The sequence below is a fragment of the Cajanus cajan genome, chromosome 5 (genome assembly GCF_000230855.2).
Source record: "Cajanus cajan strain Asha chromosome 5, NIPB_CcT2T_4, whole genome shotgun sequence".
NCBI lineage: Eukaryota > Viridiplantae > Streptophyta > Magnoliopsida > Fabales > Fabaceae > Cajanus > Cajanus cajan.
Window position 1 is genome coordinate 12090931 of NC_138521.1, and position 23248 is coordinate 12114178.

The following is a 23248-nucleotide window of genomic DNA, read 5'->3' on the forward strand; positions in this document are numbered from 1 at the left end:
TAAATTTTCACTTTCTTTATGGTTATGCGTTCGAATCCCCATAAAGCTTAAATCAAGTGGAAATATTTGTGGTTCAAGCATCTATGATATTGGGTTGGAGTGTCTTTCCATTCTATCAATTTTCAATATTAAAAAATAAAATAATTGTTACTGTAAGAATGATTTTAGAATATTTTTGACAATAAGAGCCTAATTAAAAGTTTGATAAAACTATAGATCAAACGAATTAATTTAACTTAATATAAATTTTATTTTTTTTAATTTAAAAATACAAGTATATGTTAAACTTATTTTCCTTTTCATTCCATTATAAAAATAATATTACATCTTATCTTAATAATAAGTAATAAATTAATTTTTTTCCTAATTATAAATTATAATTATTAATTATTAAAGTTACTCATAGTTAAATTATTATATATCCTTCATTTATCAATAATGTATTAACTTATAACTAATAAATGATATATTTAGAATAAACTTTCTTATTGTGAATGATTTATTTTGTATTGTTTATAATTATTTTATTACATTTTTTGTATTATAATTTTATTAATTTAAACATTAAGTAAGTATAAAAGATAAGATATGCCATTTGAAATGATGACAACTACACGTGTGAAAAGATTGCACAGAGTAGAGCAAATAAGTATAATTAAATAAAAAATAATTGGAAATTACTCAGCCTGATCGCGTGGGGTGACTAACACTATTAACAAATAAAACATATTGGATTTGGAAATGCGTTTATATAAAATGGGAACCAATAACCACTTAATAGAACATAATTAGTGAAGAGAGAAGAGGGACTCTCAGTTTCATCATCATCATCATCATGGCTTTTTCTCTCAGAATCTCAAGGCTCATCTCTCGCTCATTTTCTTCTACATCCTTACTTTCTCGAGGTAGAGAGGGTGGTCTTATCATTTTACTATGTTGAACAAAAGATACCAAGTGATCTTTTTTTATTTATTTATTAATTTCAATTGTTTTTCTTGAATTGTTTTCCTGGATTTGGTTTCATTGATGATTGATAGGGAAATAAAAGAGAGAAATGAGAAGTGGGAAGGGTGTGATGGAGAAAAGTTTGAATCGTTTTTGTGTACGGTTGAGGTTCATTCAATGCTTGGTTTGTTGCTGTCAACAACTACATGTCCTCTTGTCCTATGTTTTCGGAACTTTACTTCTTTTGTATCACCTGCGATTTTGTGTTTCTTTTTAGTGTGGTCATGTTGTGTCACTTTGAAAGACGTGATAACCATGATCTCAAATTTGTGTTCAATGGGGTGTCTTGATTTGGATTTTTCATTGCCTTTTTATGGGTGTAATTAACTCTGTTTGGATCAAAATTAAAAAACCAAAAAAAAAACAAAAATAAAAACAAAAACTTTCAGGTGGGAGTGGTTACCTTGGTTCAGGACATTGTAAATACAGCACGGCTGCTGCCACTGAAGAAGAACCCATTAAACCATCAGTGCAAGTGGAACATACGCAACTCTTAATTGATGGGAAATTCGTGGATGCTGCTTCTGGTGAGTGTTTATTTTGTAAATCTCAAAAGTCTTTCAATTCTAACCCTTTATGATTTTGGACATAAAGTTGAGTTTTTTTACTAAACAAAAAGTTGGGAAAATAAAAGAAAGGAGAGAGAGAGAGAGATTTTGAAGTATTTTATTTTGGGTATCTTACTATTGGGATTCTGTGGTATCAGGTAAAACTTTTCCAACTTTGGATCCCAGGACAGGGGAAGTGATTGCTAATGTTGCTGAGGGTAACTCTGAAGATGTTGATCGAGCAGTTGCAGCTGCACGCAAAGCTTTTGATCATGGACCATGGCCTAAGATGACAGCATATGTATTTGATCATAATATCTCACTTTTTCTAATCTTACGCACCAGCATGATCTTTGGTCTCATGATTCTAAGTTGAATCTCTTTTTTGCTTCGTTGTTACCATGATTTTGTAGGAAAGGCAAAGGATCTTGTTGCGTATAGCTGATCTGGTTGAAAAGCACAATGATGAGATTGCAGCACTTGAGACTTGGGATAATGGAAAGCCTTATGAACAATCTTCTAAGATTGAAATTCCAATGCTGGTTCGCCTTATTCGATACTACGCTGGTATGTGGGACACAATATGAGGAACTTAGCCTACCCCCCTTTGTTCTGTGAAACATTGGTGACACTTGTGTTTTCATGTTGTCCAGGTTGGGCAGATAAGATTCATGGTCTTACGGTTCCAGCTGATGGACCTTATCATGTGCAAACATTGCATGAACCTATTGGTGTGGCGGGTCAGATCATTCCTTGGAACTTCCCTCTTCTCATGTTTGGTTGGAAGGTTGGACCAGCATTGGCCTGTGGCAACACAATTGTTATCAAAACAGCTGAGCAGACACCATTGTCTGCTTTATATGTAGCACAACTATTTCATGAGGTGTGTAATAGTGGTATATGTAGCACAACTATTTCAATCTTCATGTTGTAAGAAGCGAAGCATGGTTTTTGTCGAGTTTAATTTACTCGTATAATATCTTCAATCTTAATCATTCCCAATTTGAAATGTGTCTGGCAGGCTGGACTTCCTCCTGGTGTTTTGAATGTGGTATCAGGCTTTGGTCCAACTGCTGGTGCTGCTCTTGCTAGTCACATGGAAGTTGATAAGGTACTAAAATATTTAGCCTCTATGGTAATAGTGGAGCAATGTAATGATTTTAGTGTTGACATGAATGAGTTTATGTGAATTCAAATATTCAATTGAATTAATGGTAAAATTTCCATTGCAATTAGTTTCAGTTTCCTTATCTTGTGGAGGAGTTTCAATTTTCTTATAGGATGTTTATTTTCATTCTAAGGATTATTAGACATCTAGGAATGTTAGTGTCTTAACAACATGAATTTTGGACACTCACAGCTTGCTTTCACTGGTTCCACTGATACTGGAAAAGTTGTTCTTGAACTGGCGGCTAAAAGCAACCTTAAACCTGTAACTTTGGAGCTTGGTGGGAAATCACCCTTTATTGTGTGTGAAGATGCTGATGTAGATCAGGCTGTTGAGCTTGCACACTTTGCTTTATTCTTTAATCAGGTATACTGAGTGTTGAGCTTTTGTTGTAAAACAATTATTTGTCATGGAATTCGGGAAACTTGACTGGTGTTGTTTGTGACATTCAGGGACAATGTTGCTGTGCTGGTTCTCGAACATTTGTACATGAAAGTGTCTACGATGAGTTTGTTGAGAAAGCAAAGGCTCGTGCTTTGAAACGTGTTGTTGGTGATCCTTTCAAGGGGGGAATAGAGCAAGGTCCTCAGGTAAATTGCTAAGTAGAGAACCCTTTACATAGCATCCTCAAGTTTGATCTTGGAGCTTTGTTTTCTTAGTTGTTCTGAAGGTTGATGTTTGACAATTTGGCATTCTGTTTGCACTTCACTAACTCAATGCTGATTCTTGATGATTGGAGATATGTTACCATCCATATGATGTTCAGATACTTGAGAAATGCACAGAAAGAATGCTGCATTACTACTACTTTGATATTCCCTTAATGTTTGATTCTTTTAAAATGTCTAAACATACTAATGATTTTGCGTATGATCCAACAATCAGATTGATTCAGAACAATTTGAGAAAATACTGAGGTATATCAGATCTGGTGTTGAAAATGGGGCTACCCTTGAAACCGGAGGAGACAGGCTTGGCAACAAAGGCTTCTACATTCAACCTACTGTCTTCTCAAATGTTAAGGTATATCTTTTATTCTTTTAGTTGCATTTTGCAACTTATCAGATGAGACTGAAAAAATGAAAATACAGCTCCTAATGTTTTCAATTGAATTTGTAACCATCACCAGGATGGCATGCCGATTGCAAAGGAAGAGATCTTTGGTCCAGTCCAAACCATATTAAAATTCAAGTAAGAAAAAAATGAGTGTTAATTACTTTGCCAAAGAATGGTATTACTCCCTCCATCCAAATTGACTATAGTTTTAACATTTGTAAAATGTCTCAAAATGACCTGTGTTCTCACTTTCAATGTAATATTAGTTATTAATTTATCCCTTAAAAATAAGGTATTTATTGAGAGAGGAAGACTATTTTAGTAAAATAGTAATAAAAAGTGATACATTTTTAGTTGTTCTTAATGTGTGTATAGAAATCTTAAATTGTTTTCATTTTGAGAAGGAGGGAGAATACTATTATGTATGTGTTTTGCTTTGTGCACCAATTTTGGTGGGTTGATCAAATTTTGTGCACTAATTTTGACAGGGACCTTGGTGAGGTAGTTCAAAGAGCAAATAACTCACGTTATGGGCTTGCAGCAGGGATATTCACACAGAACATAGACACTGCGAACTCTTTGACAAGGGCACTGAGGGTTGGAACAGTGTGGACAAACTGCTTTGACACATTTGATGCTGCAATTCCTTTTGGAGGGTACAAAATGAGTGGTCAGGGCAGAGAAAAAGGAGAGTATAGTCTCAAGAACTACTTGCAAGTGAAGGCTGTTGTTACTTCCTTGAAGAACCCAGCATGGCTTTGAGAATCATCACTAGCTTTTAATAAATGGAAGTACAAAATGATAATGATGATAAAGATGATAAAATCATCACTAGCTCGTGGAGTCATGACGTTGTTTTTGATATTTTTCTTTTTCTGGTATCATGTCATTTTAAGAATGTTTTCCTTTTACTCATTAAGAATAAATCTTTATCTATATCTTTTTATCTCTTTTGTCTGTCTATTTCTATCCCTTGCATTTGTATGCGTCAGCGTGACACAATATATCACGTGGGATCGGTCCCTAATGTCAAACTCTTGTAAGATGAATTATTGAATTGAGTTTTTAATTATACGTGTTTGAATTAGATTATTTTAAGAATTCACTATATATGGTATGCGCCGGTAAATAAGTTAACTATTTTAATCGATAATAATTTATTGGTTTAAATATGATTTTAGTCCATTAAATTTAAGATAAATTTATATTTTATTCATGTAATTTTAAAAAAATGTTTCAATTTTTATATTTAAAATTTGTTATAGAATCTACTTAATATAATCGTATAAAATTATTTATAAGTATTCCTGTCGAGAAAAATATCACATTAAAATTAGTTAGTGATGCATAACTCAATTTTTAATATTTAAATGTTATTAGTGACTAGAGGGATTAAAACAAAATTTTTAAAAATTATAGGAATTAAAAATAATAGAAACCCTCTCAATATATTTAAAAAATTAAAATAAAATTTTTAAAAATTATAAAAATTAAAAATAATAATTTTAAATTTAAAGAATCAAAAATAAATTTATCTTAAATTTGAGAAATTAAAAACATATTTAAATCTAATTTACAAATATGTTTAAAAAATTATTTTATTATTTCATGTGTTAATTTTAGATGTGATTTTTTTTAAAATATAAGTTTATCATAATAATTTTTTAAGAAAAATTTCACATTGATAATATCCATGACAATAATCTAACATTTGGTTTTTCTATCATTATGTCCTCTTTGTAGAGATTTTATAATTTTTTGGATAAGTCTTGCAAAAACATATCTTCTTTATTAGATAGAAGTTTTAACACATAACATGTTGCAAAAGCGTATCTTCTTTACTAGATAGTTTAAGTTTTAACACATAATATGAATTCAATTGTATTTCAAGATTTGCACAGCATTATTTATTTTAATATTTATATTTTAAAAACTTGTTTACTGTAAAAAAAATCTATTAATGTCTCACACTCTCACTTTAAATTGATATAAACATTGTTTTTTTTTAAATATATCATTATCAATAGAATAAATAAAATAAATTTATATTATCAAAATTACTATAATTAACTTATAGTTTCACTTTGATTATATTTGGCCCTTTAAATTTTTTTTCAAGTCTTGCTACTAAACACACTATTTCTTCTTATATAATATAACAAATCTTATATTTTATCTTTAACTTCTTTAATATTTTTTTAATAAATTTAATAAATTAAAATTATATTATAATAATGTTATATAAATTGAAACTTATACAAGAAGAATAAAAAATAATTATCATTTGAGCCAATAAATAATTTATATAATTATATATATATTTTGTATAGAAAAAAATAAATCACACAAACATTAGCAAATCAACATCAACAGAATTTACATAGATAGAAAACCTATTATCATAACCTATGATATAAGGAGTTTAGTTATAACAATAATTATTATATTATTAAAGCATTTTAAATTGTTGGATCACAATAATTTCTATTGGGTTGTTAGATAAATAAAATTTTAATTTTTTATTTTATTAAAAATTCTGTAAAATCATATTACTGTAAATTCAACCTAAAACGTTATTATGTTTTAAATGCATGTTTATATAACAGCCAATTTAATACAAATTTAAGTAATTTATAACATTACACACAATATTAATTATTTTGTAACTCTCCTAAAAGGATATAATAAAATCATTGAATAAAATTAATGCAAAGAAATAAGTAAAAATAAGATTGCTTAAATTAGATTTAATAAGATTTTATTTAAAAATATTTTTTTTGGTAATATACTCCTTTTGATGTAACCCATTTAACTTTATCTAAATTTTTAAATATTAATTCATATTGATTAATATACTTTTGAATTTAAAATGATTTGTGTTATTATTAGGGATGATAATAAGACGAGACATGTATAAGTTTCTTTATACCTGTTTTCGTCTATACTCATCATTGTTCTCATACCTAGTGAGTATGAAATTTGCTTCCTCATCTTTGTACTCATTAGATATCGGGTATATTTATATTCGTCTCACACCTGTCTAAAAAATAATTAAATATTATTTTTAAATAAAATATAAAAAATAAGAATTTTAACCTAAAATAATAGTTACAAAATCACATTAATAAATCTTTATTTGATATAAATTAAAAATATAGTAAAAAATTATATAAATTTTAAGTAAATTTTTAAAAAATAATTAAATATCTATAAATTTAAGCAAATACAGGTGGATATGTATATATACATCCCCAATTTAATGAATCAGGTATTATCTATACCTACAGATACAAATAGGTTAGGTTAGATTAGATTTTGAATATATAGGTTGAACCTGTTCTATAAAATTAGAGCCTAAGTCTAACATATTATCTATCATAGGCTTTTTATTTTTTATTTTTATAGGTTTGGCCTTTTTAAAGCCTATTAGCCTATTTAAATTATTCATGTTAATTAGACCAATAAATTTAATTATTAAAAATCAACAAACATATTTTAAAAATATAGTTTGCACAATATTATTAAAATTTAAATTTTAAAAAGAAATATAGGAGAAAAATTGAATATTTTTTGTTGAAGGGACCAAAAAAATAATTGCATAGATTGAAAGCTTATAAATTTATAATAAAAAAATAATTATATAAAAAATATTTTAAATATTGATAATTTTTTTTTGTTTTATGGATTTATTTGTTTATTTATATTTTTAATAATATATATTTTTATTATATTATATAAATAAATAGGCTGACCTATCAGACCTAGTAAATTTTTTTATAAGTCTAAACCTGACCTTTTTATATTTTTTTTGGTTCGTCCCTGGAGTATCCACCGCCGACAGCAGTGATTAATCTTCTCGCTACGTTGGAGGCACCTCAAAGGGTGGGATAGCTAGCCCCAAGATTTAACGCAGCTGCATACACAAGGCAGGATTCGAACCCTTGACCTTGCTTAAGCGTGGATCAACCCCTACCGCTGAACCACACGCTTGGGGTTTGACCTTTTTATATAAATAGGCTTTTTTAAAAATTTAAAATTAAATTTTTTATTAAACAAATTAGGTCAAATCAGACTTTAAAGAGGTCAGGTCATAGGTCTCTGTTTAAAGTCTGACTTACTACCGTGCCCGTGTTCGATCAACTTAGATAGTCTCCATCAAATTGGGACAGAATTAGACATTATCCACGAGTATGAGTTTACTTATCATCCCTAATTATTATTATATAGACTTGTAACATCTAATTCAAAACAAATTTACTTAATTATGCATATATAAACTATAATAAAAGAGCTGAATTGAAAAAAATATTAAAAACAACAAATTATGTATAAAATTAATAAATAATTAATATAATATGTAAAGTTATAAATTATTTAAATTTATAATTAATTGGTCGTTATATAAATTATATTTAAAACATGATAATAACATTAAATTTTCATTAGTTTGATTAAATTTATATTAAATTCTTCATAATTTTCATAATTACAAATTAAGCAACGCATAAAAAAATACATAAAAATTTAAAATTGATAAATGTAATTAATTGTTTTTCATAATTTCTTGATAAAAAAATATTTTTGTTGGATTTTTCCTACACTTTTAACATTTTTTTAATTCTTTGTGGAAAAAATGTAAATCTAGCGAGAAATATTATGTGATACCTTTACTACCCCAACACATATATTGTAATAAAATAGACTAAGGAAATATAATTTTTAACATAGATAAAAGGGTTCACATAAAAACCTTCACAAATATTCTTCAATATTCAAGATAATTGAATATAAATAAATTATAAAATGAAACATAAGAGTTTACAAGTTATTTTTAAATTAATAAGTACAACTTCAAATCACCATAAAAAATTTATGTCCTAGAAATCCTCTGCTCCGATGTCACAATATCAGAGCATACCCACAATTCAACTGTTGGCATCCTAGATACCACTCAAAGTCGGATCTTCCTCACCTAAAACATCCACAAATTGTACGGTGAGAAAAGAAAGCATCTATATATAAAGCACATAAGGAAAACGTAACATATCGTCTCATTATAACTCTATACTTAATAAAAATATTCATAAATATTTCAACATATCATAACTCGATCAATCATGCATCATCATCACGTCATAATTCACAATCACACCAATCATCACAAATCTTGCACTTCACATTGTGCCAAGGTCACGTTACCCATTTAACAATCCAAGGTCGTGCTCACCCTTGATATAACAGGGTGCCAAGGTCACGTTTTCCCTGTAGCATATCTAGCCCAGGGTCATGCTCACCCCCAACACGTTATCCAAGGTCACGATACCCACGTAACAATCCAAGGCCGTGCTCACCCCTGATATAACATTGTGCCAATGTCACGTTTCCCCTATAGCATATCTAGCCCAGGGTCGTGCTCACCCCCGACATGTTATTCAAGGTCACGATACCCACGTAACAATCCAGAGCCGTGCTCACCCCTGATATAACACTGTGCCAAGGTCACGTTACCCCTAACCTAGGGTCGTGCTCACCCCTGACATGTTATCCAAGGTCACGATATGATGGAATCATGCCTAGGAAGGCAAGAGGTGACATATTGAAGGAGCCAAGAGGAGTTGGCTAGACATGAAGGTTTGGGCCAGTCAGGGCCCAATGGGCCTGATGGGCCTGGGAATGCCCAAGTTGAACTTTTCATGGGCCATATTTTGTTATAGCTATTTTCATATGTTTTGTATACATCATGTTAGTATAGGTATCATATATTTTGGTCTTGTATTTTGGACCACATAGAGTAGCATTTTAGGTTTTAGGCTTGTTGGGCCTAGTTTTGGGCTTCATGGGCCTTTGGGCTTTTGGTACCCAATATTGGGCTCATTTTCATTCTTGTAATTTTTCCTTTCCATTGTAATTGTTTGACCAATGTAATTAGGTCATTAGAATAGGAAAATACAAGGAATACTAAAGTATGCTAATTAGGTTAAACTAGGTTTAATTTGGAAGCCATTTAAGTTACATTTGAGTCACATGTTTTGCACCATTGGTGGCTGAACATGTGACACTCAAATTAACCCTAAATGACTCTCAAATCAGACCTAAATGCACCTTGGTACCTAAATTTTCGGACTTACACATGTGCACCAAAGTTTGAATTCAAATTTCAAATTTGAATTCAAACTTTAGGCGCCAATTTGTGTAGCTTTGGTTTAGGTGCCTATGTGCTTCATTTCCGTGCATACTTAAGTCCTCCCTTCACATTTTTGTATTCACTTTTGAGAATAATGAAATTTGAGAGCTTATTCAGCCAAATTTCTTCAAGAGTCACCGAATTTAGAGAGCTACACTTTTAGGAACCCTTTTAGGTTTCCTCCTCTTTGAAGTGAGCTTTCCCTTGAACCTTAAGCTTGGATGCTTCCATCCAAGGCTTAAGCCTTCTTCCAATCCGTGAATCATCCTCCATCTAGTGTTCATCATTGTGGTTTCCATCTCCTTGAAGAAGATCCGAGCAAAGGAGAAGCTAAGGAGAAATCATCTACCACTCCTCCTAACCTTTTCCATCACGATATCCACGTAACAATCTAGGGCCGTGCTCACCCCGGGTGTGAAGAACTACAATCACATCACATTCACATTCCACACAACATCTCATCTCATGTTCACATACTCATATCATAATTCATTGGGCAGTTAAGTCATAACATACCATTCGCAACATCATGTTATCAATTAATATAATAATCAATGGAATTACACATTTAATATAATCATAACATAAACAGTAAAACCCCCAATTGTTCCAAAACCTAACTCACAGGCACTTTTCTACAATTTTGTTCTCTCTCCCAGATCATCGTTCTTACAAATTAAATATATATTTCTAATCCTCAACACATACAGAATTTAATGGGATCATTAATTCCTCAAATAGAAATAATCCAATTTTTCCAAAATCTAACTTACAAACACTTTTCTATAATTTCGTTCTCTCTCCCAGAGCATCATTTTTACAAATTAATCATATATTTGTAGTCCTAAATACATACAGAATCACATAAGACCAATAATTCTCCAAACAAAAATAATTATAAAATTACTCATAATCCTATAAGGGACTCTTCCTCTACCCAATTCTCTCATGTAACTCTACATATAAATAATTCTATTTTCCCCCGTACCTGGATAAATAGCAGTTGAAACTAAAACAAAGATCTCCTTGGTCTCCTCCTTTAAGTGCCCCTCAGTCTTTAGAGAGTGTAGAAGGGAAAGAAGAGAATGTAGAAGAAAGAAGTCAGAACTGAAAAATATGATTTTGGGAGTGTCAGAGCACTCAATTTATAGGCATCAAGTGTCTCCGAAACGACCCATTCCAAATCTGGCACGACCCGCTCTGGACCCTTAAATCATGAGTAAAATTCACATCTAGAACAACCTGTTCTCAACCCAGAACGTCCCGTTCTAGGTTTGCATTAAAAACTCACAACGGTCATATTTTGGAACGGCCCGTTCTGAAACTAGAACAGTCCGTTCTCAACTAAGAATCATAGGAAAATTTAATAGTTTGGAACGACCCGTTCCATTTTGGGAAGGTCCGTTCTGAGCCACTAAATCACCTTCATTTTAGTAACTTGTGTGACACCCTCTACCCCAACATACATATACAATAATTATAAACAAATAAAAATTTTCATCAATAAAAATCAAATTTCCAACCACGTAAGGGTAAAGAGTTCACATTCATAAACTTAATCCAAATAACATGCCAGTAAAATTACAAAGAAATAAAACTGAATTTTCCAAAATAATTTAATAAGAACATTTTAAACTAATCCTATCTATGTCCCGATGTCACATGTCCTATCAGAGCAAAACCCAACATAGAAGCCTAAGCTTCATCACCAACATCCTCAGCCTCACGCTGATGATCACCTGTATAACAGTCAAAACAGAACAACACGAGAAAAGGGAGTGAGAAACATCTCACTCTGCCTCACAGTGTAGAAATATACGCCGAATAGCCAAACACAAACAAAATAAGTATAACATAGATAAATTAATAATAACATCACACTCATCCAAGACATAAACCATCACTTTATCATATAACATTAAGAATGCATATGCATGGACACAGACTACATATTATCATGCATGTGGCGCCAGTAAAACATCACATGGCATATTGCCGCTAGCAATACACGAAGAGCAGTCTAGGAGTACATGCCGGGTCACACCCTCTGCACACTCTCACTAGAAGGATATACTACCAGAGTCTCGTCGGGATAGCTAAGCCGCGCAAGATACATCCCATGCACACAATGGGCGAGACTGGGACTTCCAAACCGAGCTATCCCCAAGGACTAATCCCCAAAGCTTTTACACTAGGGGGCCTTCTCTGGCGGTGTATTCCATATCGTACCCTTAAAACACTTATGCAAATGATGCATGTCATTCAAGACTCTATGCATTCTCATATCCCATTATCATTTCTCATTCCCATATCACATTATCATGTCTCATTATCACTTTTCACATCATCTCATCATATTCACATAGTCATCACTTTTCACATCATCTTATCATATTCACATAATCATCATTTTTCACATCATCTCATCATATTCACATAGTGTCTACAGAGCACTCAAAATCATATCAAAATTGATCTATTTTCAAAAATAAACACATATTTATACATCTCATTCAACAAGGAATACATCAGAACAATCAGAAAGAAAAACAGAAAATATTCATATTTTGCCTGTTTCTCATAGGGTTCCCACAGGAACCCACAGAGCACTCTAATTCATATCAAAACTTGTTTATTTTCAAGATTATATACATATTTACACTCAACAAATATCAAGAAACACAACAGAAAACTCAGAAGGTAAAACAGAAAACATTTAAAATTTGCCTCTTACAATTATCAATGCATTCCCTTAGGGTTTCCCATAGGAACCCATAGAAATCTCAATTCATACGATTAATTACATATAAGAAAATAATAGGCAAAACAGATACAATTGGGAAAAACCCCTCATACATAAGCATACAAAAAATGCAACAAACACAGGATTGGGGGCCAATCCCACTACCCAGCATACAATCCCACACCCAGAGCGAGGTTTCTCACTCCCCCCCTTACCTCGATAAGCAGGAGCCGAATCTTGTTGGTCGTCCCCTCTAGGTTCCCCTTCGTCTTCAGAGAGAAAGGAGGAAGAAGATTAGAAAATGAAAAAAATGAGCTTTAGAGAGTGCAAAACGCTTTATTTATAGGCATCAGGTCGCGGCCAGAACGGCCCGTTCCGAATCCGGAACGGCCCGTTCTGGGCACACGGAATAGGTACAAAAGCCTCTCCCAGAACGGCCCGTTCCAAAACCAGAACGGCCCGTTCCAAAACCAGAACGGCCCGTTCTGGGGTTTCTGGAACGGCCCGTTTCAATGTGGAACGGCCCGTTCTGAGTCAAACTTTGTTCTTTTAAAATCACATCCGGAACGGCCCGTTCCTAAAGTGGAACGGCCCGTTCTGGGTTAAAATTTTACCCACGAATGCTTGATTTGGAACGGCCCGTTCCCAAAGTGGAACGACCCGTTCCAGAGCTATGAAAATCCAAATTACTGATTAATAAATAAATAAATAAATAACGTATATATATATCAAAATAAAATATCAATACAATTTAAAACATGATTTTCTTCAAATAATAATTATAACAAAAATATCATAATTAATAATATTATACAAAATAATTTTCATAAATGATTATTATTAAAAACCTTTAAAAATTCAATCAAACTCATTTAATTAATCAAAATAATTATAAGGAAATAATCTTCATAAATACAAAAATAAATAATAATAATTTGTAGTATTAGTAGAAAAATTTGGGATGTTACAACTTAGAACGGCCCGTTCTGGGCTACTAAAACACCCCTGTAAATTACTAAATTACCCTTATTAGGCTTTTAGGCCCTCGTACATGCTATGAAAATTGGGCTGTTATATATTATGCCTTAGAACATTCATAAAATTTAAATATGAACCATTGATAACATGAATTGAAAATGTCAAAAGATTGTTGTAAAATTTGTGAAAATTTTTTATGAAAATTATGGAACACATTCAACAAAATTTAAAATAGGATTATGTTTTTAAAAGAACAATGTTATATAACTAGTATTTTAAGACATTAAAGAGAGCGAAGAAGGAATACATAACACAACATAATAAAATTATACAAATTAGACATCTTTAAAATACCTGAGGCAGTCATACAAGAAATGTTAATAATTTTCACGTCCTAGATAAACAATCTTTGTGAAAATTGTGACATTCAATGAGAAATGTATTTTAAAATATTTAGGAGAGTAAATGAATACAAAAAATAATGAATATAGAAAAGATATGATTAAAGAACTTACAAGTTAATAAGCCCATCTTTTAGTTGAGTGAGGAGGAGTTGGAATAGTTAGAAATATAGAGAGATAGATTTAATTCTCATTGTGACAAAAAAAAAAAAGACTCTCATTTTAAGAGAGAAAAATAAAAATATTAATAATATCCATATTTATATTAAATAAGTAATATAAATAATAATTATCGTGAAAAGGGAATATGAAAGTGAGAAAGAATATATATCAATAAGGTGATTAATTTTAATATAAATAAATTAACTTATATGATAAATAAAAAGATATTGATGTTGATGTGAGCGTATGACTTTATATATGATCTTTTATATTAAAGACAGATTTTTAGGAGGTTTTTTCAACTCCCAACTCCGTTTGTTGAAACTTGAAAGTCCAAGCTAAGAATGTAGGTGGTCTATAATGATGCAAAAAAAATTGAATCACACGAGGGAATAGCAGAAACTCCAGCATTGACCCAATTATTCGAAATACTCTATTTTTTTAATTGTAGTTTAAGTTTTTTTTACACAAAATGTAATAATGTGTTTTGGTTTTTCATAAAATATTTTTGAAAATTTTATTGTACCTTTTATTATTTTTATTTCATAATAATTTTACATTAATAGAAAATGTGTAAATTAATATAAATTAAATAAATAAGAGTAAAATTGTTGAAAATATATATATTTTTGTTAGAAATTTTTTTTTATTCACTAAATTTTTTTAAATTCAGTTTAAGTCTATAAATTTTTATTAACTTTCCTCTTTTTTAAAACCATACCACTTTTAATCTTTAAAATGATTTAGATAACATTTAAAAATAGTTATAAAGTGTTATTTAAATTGTTTTAAAAATTAAAAGTAATATATTTTAAAATTAGTGAGCTAATATAAAATAAAATAAAAATTAAACTTGATTCTTTTTAAATGATAAAATATATTTTATCTTTAATGTTATATATAGCTTTAAAAAGAAAAATAAATGCTTTTTTTGTTTTTCTAAACTACCATAAAAGAAAAGGAAAAGTACAAAATCCGAGGTAAAAAAAATCAATGGTAGGCCATGACCCATCAAATCAAACTTGGCCTATGTTAGAAGTAAGTTGATCCAATAACATTTTAAATTATACGTCTCACTCTCACTTCTTATTATTTTGTAATAATAATAATAATAATAATAATAATAATAATAATAATAATAATAATAATGAGATGAAGAAGAAATGATTTTAGTTATTTAAAGATGGATAATTTTCTTTCTCTCTTAAATTTAAAGATAAATAATTTTTTTTGTCTCTTTATAAAATTAAATCAGTAATTTTAGTACTTGTGTTTTTATAATTTTAGTTATCCAATTTTATAAAATTTATAAACTTAATTTTTTAGTTAAATGTTGATATATTGTTTGTTAAAATCGTAAAATCATTCACAATTTGAGATTAAATAGATGACATAAAAATTAATATTCAATAATATTTAAAGTAAATTTCTTTTAGTTCTCATTTTTTTATATCATAAAATTGGTAAAATGAGATAAAATTAGATGAAAATGAGAATTAAAAGTGTAATTTAATTTTAATATTATCATATTAATTATTCTATCTAATATTAGGTCATGACAAACATTACAAGTTTAACTATTAATAGATGGACATGTAGCAAGAGAATCAAATTGTAAAATTTATAAATTTGAGGGACTAAAATGATAAAATTAAAAAATGAAATATCAAAATTACGAATTTAATATTATACAAGAAGTAAATATATAATTTAATCTAAATTTAAAATTAATTTCTCTCATATATAATTTTTTTAAAAGAATTTTTTTTTAGTCTCTTACTAGTACTAATAACATCATTCATAAATATGAATTGAATCAACTCTTCTGATAAAATTTAATGTGATATTTTAACTAAAGTAAGTGGACATTACATGACAAATTCAATAAAAGTTACATTTTATTTATCAAATACACAGAAATCCATATTTTTTTAGTCAAATTACATTAATTAAATAATTAATTTGAGAACAAAATAGTAAGAAAAAGGAAACCCTATTACTGCCAGTAATAATAATGTGATATTTTTCTTGTATTGGCAAAAACTTAGAATAAAATAGTAAGAAAAAGGAAACCCAATAGAAAGGGGAAAGCAACATTTGATGGGGCCCACCAGGTGGTAGCTGTGACCTGTGAGAGCAAGTTGTGGCTGTGAGTCTGTGACTGCTTGCATGGATTCAGACTTCAGTAGTGTTGGGTGATACAGATTTTCTTCTATTCTGATTGGGCAATGTGATGTATAATATTGTATCTTTTTTAGGCATGGAAAGCAAACAAAAGAAGCATACCAAATTGACTAAAGGACATATTATTGTCCAGCAACACCAGCCCCAAACTTCCAAAAATAGCAACAACAAAAATAGCTCAGCACCTTGCCCCCCTTGGACCTCCACAAAGATGTATAATATTGTATGTATGTACCACAATCTAACCCGGTAGGTAACTGCCCGAACTTGCCCTGATTTGGACAGGAAAAACTCATGTTTATCATGTTTGGGTTCGGGTTTGGATTTTCTCGATTGATAAAATCGGGGGTGGGGGCGGGGACGGGGATGTTAATACCTACCCCGCCCTTGCACCCATACTTGCCCCCGCCCCCGTCCCGCTTAATAATATAATTAAAAAATTATATATATATATATATATATATAAACCAAAATTAGAAATATTTATATGTAAAAATTTATATTATTTTTCTTTTCTTTTATTTTTTTAAAATTGTTCATATTTATTTAAAAAAAAAAGAAAAAAAAAGGAGTGGGGGCAGGGGTGAGGCGGGGAAACCTGAACCCCGCTGGGGACGGGGATGGGGACCTATATTTTACTCCCAGCGGGTATCGGGGGCGGGGGCGGGGGCGTTTAAATTTGCGGGGGCGGGGGCGGGGGCGGGTTTTACGTTCCCCGCCCCGCCCCGTCCCGTTACCATGCCTAATTGTATGGGGTGTCGTGTATAATTTAGGTTTAATTACATTTTTTTATTTTATTTAAATAATTTAATTTAATCATTATATTATTAAAAAGTTTAATTTTATCTTAATTTTTAAAGGTATTGTAAAATGGACTTTTTTTAGCTACTCAGTTCATATTAACGAATTAAAGTTTTTTTTTTAATATGTCATGATATGTATCTTTCTTTTATTGTATTAACAATGAATTAATGTTAATGTTATTAGTTTTTTTTAGATGGAAAGATCTCATTGTATCAATTTTTAAAATTTAAAGATCAAATTGAATATTTTAGTAATAAAGAGATTAAATTGATTTATTAAATAAAATGAAGAATCAAAAGAGTGAATAAGTCTATATTATATTTTCACACTTTAGTAAATCAGGTAAATGTATTTTAGATTTTTAAGATTCAGTTAAAAAAGATTTTAGTCTTTATAATTTAAAAATGGTGATTTTAATTCTTGTAATTTTTGAAATGGGTAAATTTCACCCTTGATTATGTATTTCATTTTGACATGACAATAATCAAATTTATTATATTTCATAAAAGAAAAATGTTGATAATTCATTTTTTTTATATATTTTCTTTAGCAAACTTTTTATTTTAGTAAAAATTATTAAAAAATTATAATTTTTTACTAGTCTCGCATCTTATTTAATAAACCTCTTTTATTAAAGATGGTTCTACGAATATGCTTAATTTACTTGGGTGGTGAAGGTTATAGAGGGTTGAAAGCCCTAGACCTCGGAGAAAATTATATCTAAGAAGTAAATTTTGATGGGCCATATGTTGACCCTATAATGACCTGAGAGGTCATTACACTATACAATATAACTACAATGCAATGAAAAACATAAAGAGTTTAATTACACTAGGGTTCTCATGTAACAGATATAAGTATATGATGCAAAAACATAACTATTTGACTTGAAAACATAAATTCGCTTATAGGGTTACAATAAAATCCTATACATATATACAAATTTACAACAAAAGTACAAAATAATGAATATAAAAGACCCCTATCGTCGATCAAGTGTCTTTATGTAACTACCATACCATAACAACTCAACCAAAACAAGACTATATCCAAATAGTCGATCTTCAAGTCATCCCTCTACCTAATCCTAACTTGCTCGCATATCAAGTTTGATCACTGTAGTCCAATACCATGGGAAAGAAAGGGTAAACTTGTGAAAAAAAAACATAATATAATATAAGAAAGTAGCAACATCAGCATCATAGGCAACTTAAGAATAACAACTCATCTTTTCAACTTAAAAGCATAACAACAATAAGAATACAACTTTAGCATAGGCAACGTCCAACGTAATTGAACAACTTAAACAACTAATGTGTCATCACACATATTAATCTATGGAGATCTCCTACAACTAAGGTGAGTAGTCTAAGTGACTTGACCCTACTCAACCACAATGTTTAACTTATCTTCTCTAGGTCAAATGTAGACAACTTCAGGCATGGTGACCTGTTTAATAACTTATTTTGGTTTCTCAGGTTACATTACTTAAACTAAGAAAGTCTAGTACTATTGTCAGGGATAGAACAACTTAAGTATAAGGCTATCATGACCTTAAAATACATAACTAAGCCTATATGGGATTAACCCATTGACTGTCCTCTAAATATTGCACACATTTTCAATACTTAGTTAGGGACTTTTGTCTCGACCTTGTACCTTACTCAATGACCTCTTATGACAAGTATGGTTTGGTCTCCACCATACCATTTCAACTGAAAAACCTAGAGGAAACAACTTAAAACTAGGGATGACAAGTAAACTCATACTCGTGGATAATGTTCGAACCTGTCTCGACTTTAATGGGAAATACTTGGTTTGATTGGACATGGGTACGGATACGAGTAATACTCTAAGCAGTCTTCATCCTCTCTTGTATCATCTTCACCTTATATGTAGTTTATGAAACTAACTTTAGTCCCACTACAATTGATTCTCCTTTTTTATACCAACACAAAGGAGTTATACATCTTCTCTCACACAAGGCTTTAAAAGGTGTCATACCAACATTGTCTTGAAAATTATAGTTATGAGTAAACTCCACCAATGGAAACACATCCTCCCAACTCCCAAAAGCACTTAGGCTCTCAACAAGTCCTCTAAATACTAGATTGTCCTCTTAGATTATCCATCTATTTATGGGTGATAAGCGGAACTTAACTTCAGTTTTGTCCTAAGGGCTTGATGCAAACTTTGTCAAAACCTAAAAGTGAACCTTGGATCCTGGTCTGAGAAAATATTAGAAGGAACTCCATGCAATCATATTGTCTCCTTGATATATAACTAAGTTAACTTTTTCAAGAACCACTTAATATTGATAGGAAGAAAGTGAGCACACTTTGACAACCTATTAACTAACACCCATATAACATCATTATTCCTAGTAGATCTAGGCAACCCTGTAACGTAGTTAGTAGACTGGAATGGAGCGTTCCTAGATTGGAACGGGCCGTTCTAAACTACTAAAACAAGGATGATTTAGTAGCCCAGAACGGGCCGTTTCCAAACTGGAACGGGCGGTTCCTAACTACTAAATAGGCCTATGAATCTTGGACTGGAACGGGCCGTTCCAAAATGGTCATTGTGAGTTAAATTCAACTCTAGAATGGGCAGTTCTGATTTTAGAATGCGTCGTTCTAGAGGTGCCAGAATGGGCCGTTTCGATTTTAGAACGAGTCGTTTTGCATGTGAATATTACACACGATGAAGGAGCCCAGAACGGGCCGTTCTGGATTTGAAACGAGCCGTTCTGACCACTTTAGACTTCTATAAATAGAGGTTGTGCAGTTGAGGAGAATGAGAGGTTTTTAGAGAGAAGTTTTAGAGAGAAAAACTTTGGACTAGGAAGCTTGCTTTGGGTGGATTGAAGTCCCGGGTTGAGCTTCAGAAATGAAATTCCACTTCTTCTCAGTTCTTGGCTATTTTGAGCCAATCTTCAGGTAAGGGAAGCTAGATTGTATGTTGTTTGGTTGTATGTGAGTTTAGTAACTCATATGAAGTTGTATAATTACATTGAGATGTATGATGAGTAGAAAGTGAAATGCACAAATGCATGTTGAGAATAGTGTTGTAAACTAAATGAGTAGTTGTGCCAAATAGAAAATGCGTTGAACACATGGTATGTTGCTAAAGTTGCTATATTTATGTGTAGACGTGTTGAGATTTATACAAAATTTATTAGTAAACCATGTTGTTAAGTTGTTAGAGAAGAGTTGTATGTTGCTATAAAGTTGTATGTTGTGCCATGTGTTGAAAAGATATTGTTTTATGATGATTGAGTTGTAAATTATGAGTTGAGCTAATAAGCTGTTGAGTTGATTGTGTTGTTTAAAGTTGAAATGAGATGTTGTGTTGTTAAAATGTGTTGTTAAACAACGTTGATGAGTTGTTGTGCTGATATACCATGTTGTTTAAGTTGAAAGTTGATTGAGATGATGAGTTGAAAGTTGTGTGTTGTTTAAGTTGTTAAGCTGAGCTGCGCTGTTGAGTTGTAAGCTGATTCAGTTGTGATGATAAGTTGTTGATCACTAGGACTAGAAGAGATGTTTTTGAAGTTGTTTATCCCATTGTGCGGATTAAGATAGTTGTGGTGCTCTAAGAGCCCAATTTGTTGAAAACCCTCCTTGGGAAGTTGTCCCTTGGAATGGACGTTGTGTTGTTCTCCTCTAGGACTTAGTTGGTCTCGTGTGTGGGCAAGGTCGAGGCACACGTGTACAAAGTGATCACGGTATAGGGGCAAGGTCGAGCTATACCGATTACAAAGCGACCACGGTATAGGGGCAAGGTCGAGCTATACTGTTAAGTCTCAATTTTACCTCTTTTTGATGAGACTTATTGAACAAATTCCACTCATCCTTTGAACTATTGCAATATAATTGTTCTCTTTTTGGTTCATTTTGTATGCAGATATAACTAACCCAAATTCATCTAACAATACCTTAATCCACCTCATTTTTTGTACAGGTATTGAGCTAGAGATTTGAGGATTGAAGATCTTTTGGATTGGAAACATAAGGAGCCAAGGAGCAGAGCAGAGTGTCTGCGCCGGGCGTAAGATGACGCTGCGCCGGGCTTGAGAAGAACAGAGCAGTGGACTTTTGGAAGTTGTACATGCGCCGGGCGCGAGACTCCACCACGCCGGGCGTGATCGAGGCAGAGAGTACCTCAATACTCTCTGGAACGAATTGCGCCGGGCTTAATAGAGAATTGCGCCGGGCTCGCTCTAAGGCAGAGAATGCTTGAAAGTCTCTGGAAGACACTGCGCCGGGCGTAAAAAGTAATTGCGCCGGGCTTATAACGAGGCAGAAAGTGCTCAGAAGACTATGCGCCGGGCGCGACAACTTATGCGCCAGGCGCAGAACCCTAATCTGACCTCCCAGGCTCGTACTTGAAGCCATTTTCGAGGGTTTCTCCCTCATTCACACATTGGGCGCGTTTTGGGAGTTGTGGAAGGGATTCCCGGAGCTTGGAGCCGTTCGTGTGTGGGTCTTTCCTTCGGTTCTTCATTTCTCCCTTCATCTCTATTTTGTATTTACCCTCTTTGTTGAGTGGTTTCACCCATTTTTGTGGGGTTAGATGTAACCAACGAATTCTATTGTAATCCTTACGGTTTTTATGATATATATACATGTTGTTTCATTCATTGTTGTTTATGTTTCTATTCTTAATGCTTGCTTTGGATTTAATCTCATTGCATGATATAGGTTCCATTGGGTATTGGAAAATAACCCTTGAAACTAGCTCTGAAACAAATGCCTAGTGGGAAATGTATCTAGGAATGGAGCTTAGCCCATTAGTAGTCTTAAACCCTAGCCCGTAATGCGGATGTAGATATTGGGTACTCAAGGGATTGATATTCAATATCCACATCTAGGCTCTTGCTCTAAGGGATTAGGTTTGAGTAAACTATTGGGTTGACTAAGCAATGAATTTAACAAGAGATTAAGGATTCATTAGTTTGACGTTTGGTGAAATCTGACCCCACAATCTCACAAAACCATAAAATCATTTCTACCCTTTCCACTCACAAACCAATATTTATTTACAGCTTTCATTCCAATAGTCTTAACTTTGAATTCACATGACAAATTATGAAATTGGAATTATTTTTTAGTCACGAATAGTCAATAAATGCTTATTTTACCTTCTAATCCCTGTGGATACGATATTTTTACTACTTGAACGGCCGGTATACTTGCCGTGTTTGAGACCGTTGATAGAATTAAACTAAATTTCAATTATAACAAAAGTACTTCAACGGAAATCTCAACAAGTTTTTGGCGCCGTTGCCGGGGATTAGAATGGCGATTTAGTATTTATAGCTATTTGTGACTTGTTCCTTTACTTTTATTGCTAATTTCTATTTCAGCAACTAATTCTTTGGGCTGACTTGTGCACTCTAGTCTTTGGTTTTCTCTTGTATGCAAGGTACCATCCGAACTAGAGGTACTGTTTCTTCTGAGCCATTGTTGAACGATCCTGAGATTGAACGCACGGCAAGGAGGAATAATAGCAACAGGAGGAGAAGGAGGACTAGAGCAAATCCAGTTAGCCAACCAACCATTCAGTTTCCTGAAGCTTTTGTTTCTGACATTCCTGAGTTCACTATGGAAGGTGGAGATGGTACTCACAATAACAATCACAACCGGAGGCGCACTATAGGTGATACTTTCACCTACACTAGCCCGAGGGAGTTCTCAAGCATTGTGAGGCCTACAATGAACGACAAACTAGCAGAAATGAAGCCTGCACTGCTACAGCTTATCAGTTCTCATCAATTTTCTGGCCTGGATCATGAAGACCCACACACTCATCTCTACACTTTCTATGAGTTGTGTGGTTCAGTTGGAGTTTCTGGGGCTGATGAAGAGGCACTTTTCATGAGGTTGTTTCCATTTTCTCTGAATGGTAAGGCTAAGGCTTGGCTTCATTCTCAGCCAAACCAAAGCCTGACAACTTGGAGGGATGTGGAGACCAAATTCTTAGCCAGGTTCTTTCCCCCATCTAAGAACACTG

At 32.1% G+C, this 23248-nt stretch overlaps 1 protein-coding gene and 1 long non-coding RNA gene across 2 annotated transcripts; one reads left to right on the forward strand and one right to left on the reverse strand.

The window, feature by feature from the left end:
- The first annotated feature begins 744 nt into the window (after positions 1 to 744).
- On the forward strand, positions 745 to 4723 carry LOC109808416 (benzaldehyde dehydrogenase, mitochondrial). Its single transcript, XM_020371413.3, has 11 exons — positions 745 to 905; positions 1395 to 1532; positions 1712 to 1854; positions 1967 to 2120; positions 2207 to 2436; positions 2575 to 2664; positions 2914 to 3087; positions 3174 to 3311; positions 3607 to 3744; positions 3851 to 3912; positions 4266 to 4723. Exons 1-11 carry the CDS (start codon positions 836 to 838, stop codon positions 4537 to 4539), a joined length of 1611 nt encoding a protein of 536 aa, XP_020227002.2. The 5' UTR covers positions 745 to 835; the 3' UTR covers positions 4540 to 4723.
- A 6767-nt stretch (positions 4724 to 11490) lies between these two features.
- Positions 11491 to 13775, reverse strand: LOC145957722 (uncharacterized). Its single transcript, XR_014433730.1, has 2 exons — positions 12920 to 13775; positions 11491 to 11700 (listed from the first exon to the last, which is right to left on the reverse strand). It is a non-coding gene; the product is annotated as an uncharacterized LOC145957722 (long non-coding RNA).
- Positions 13776 to 23248: the final 9473 nt, after the last annotated feature.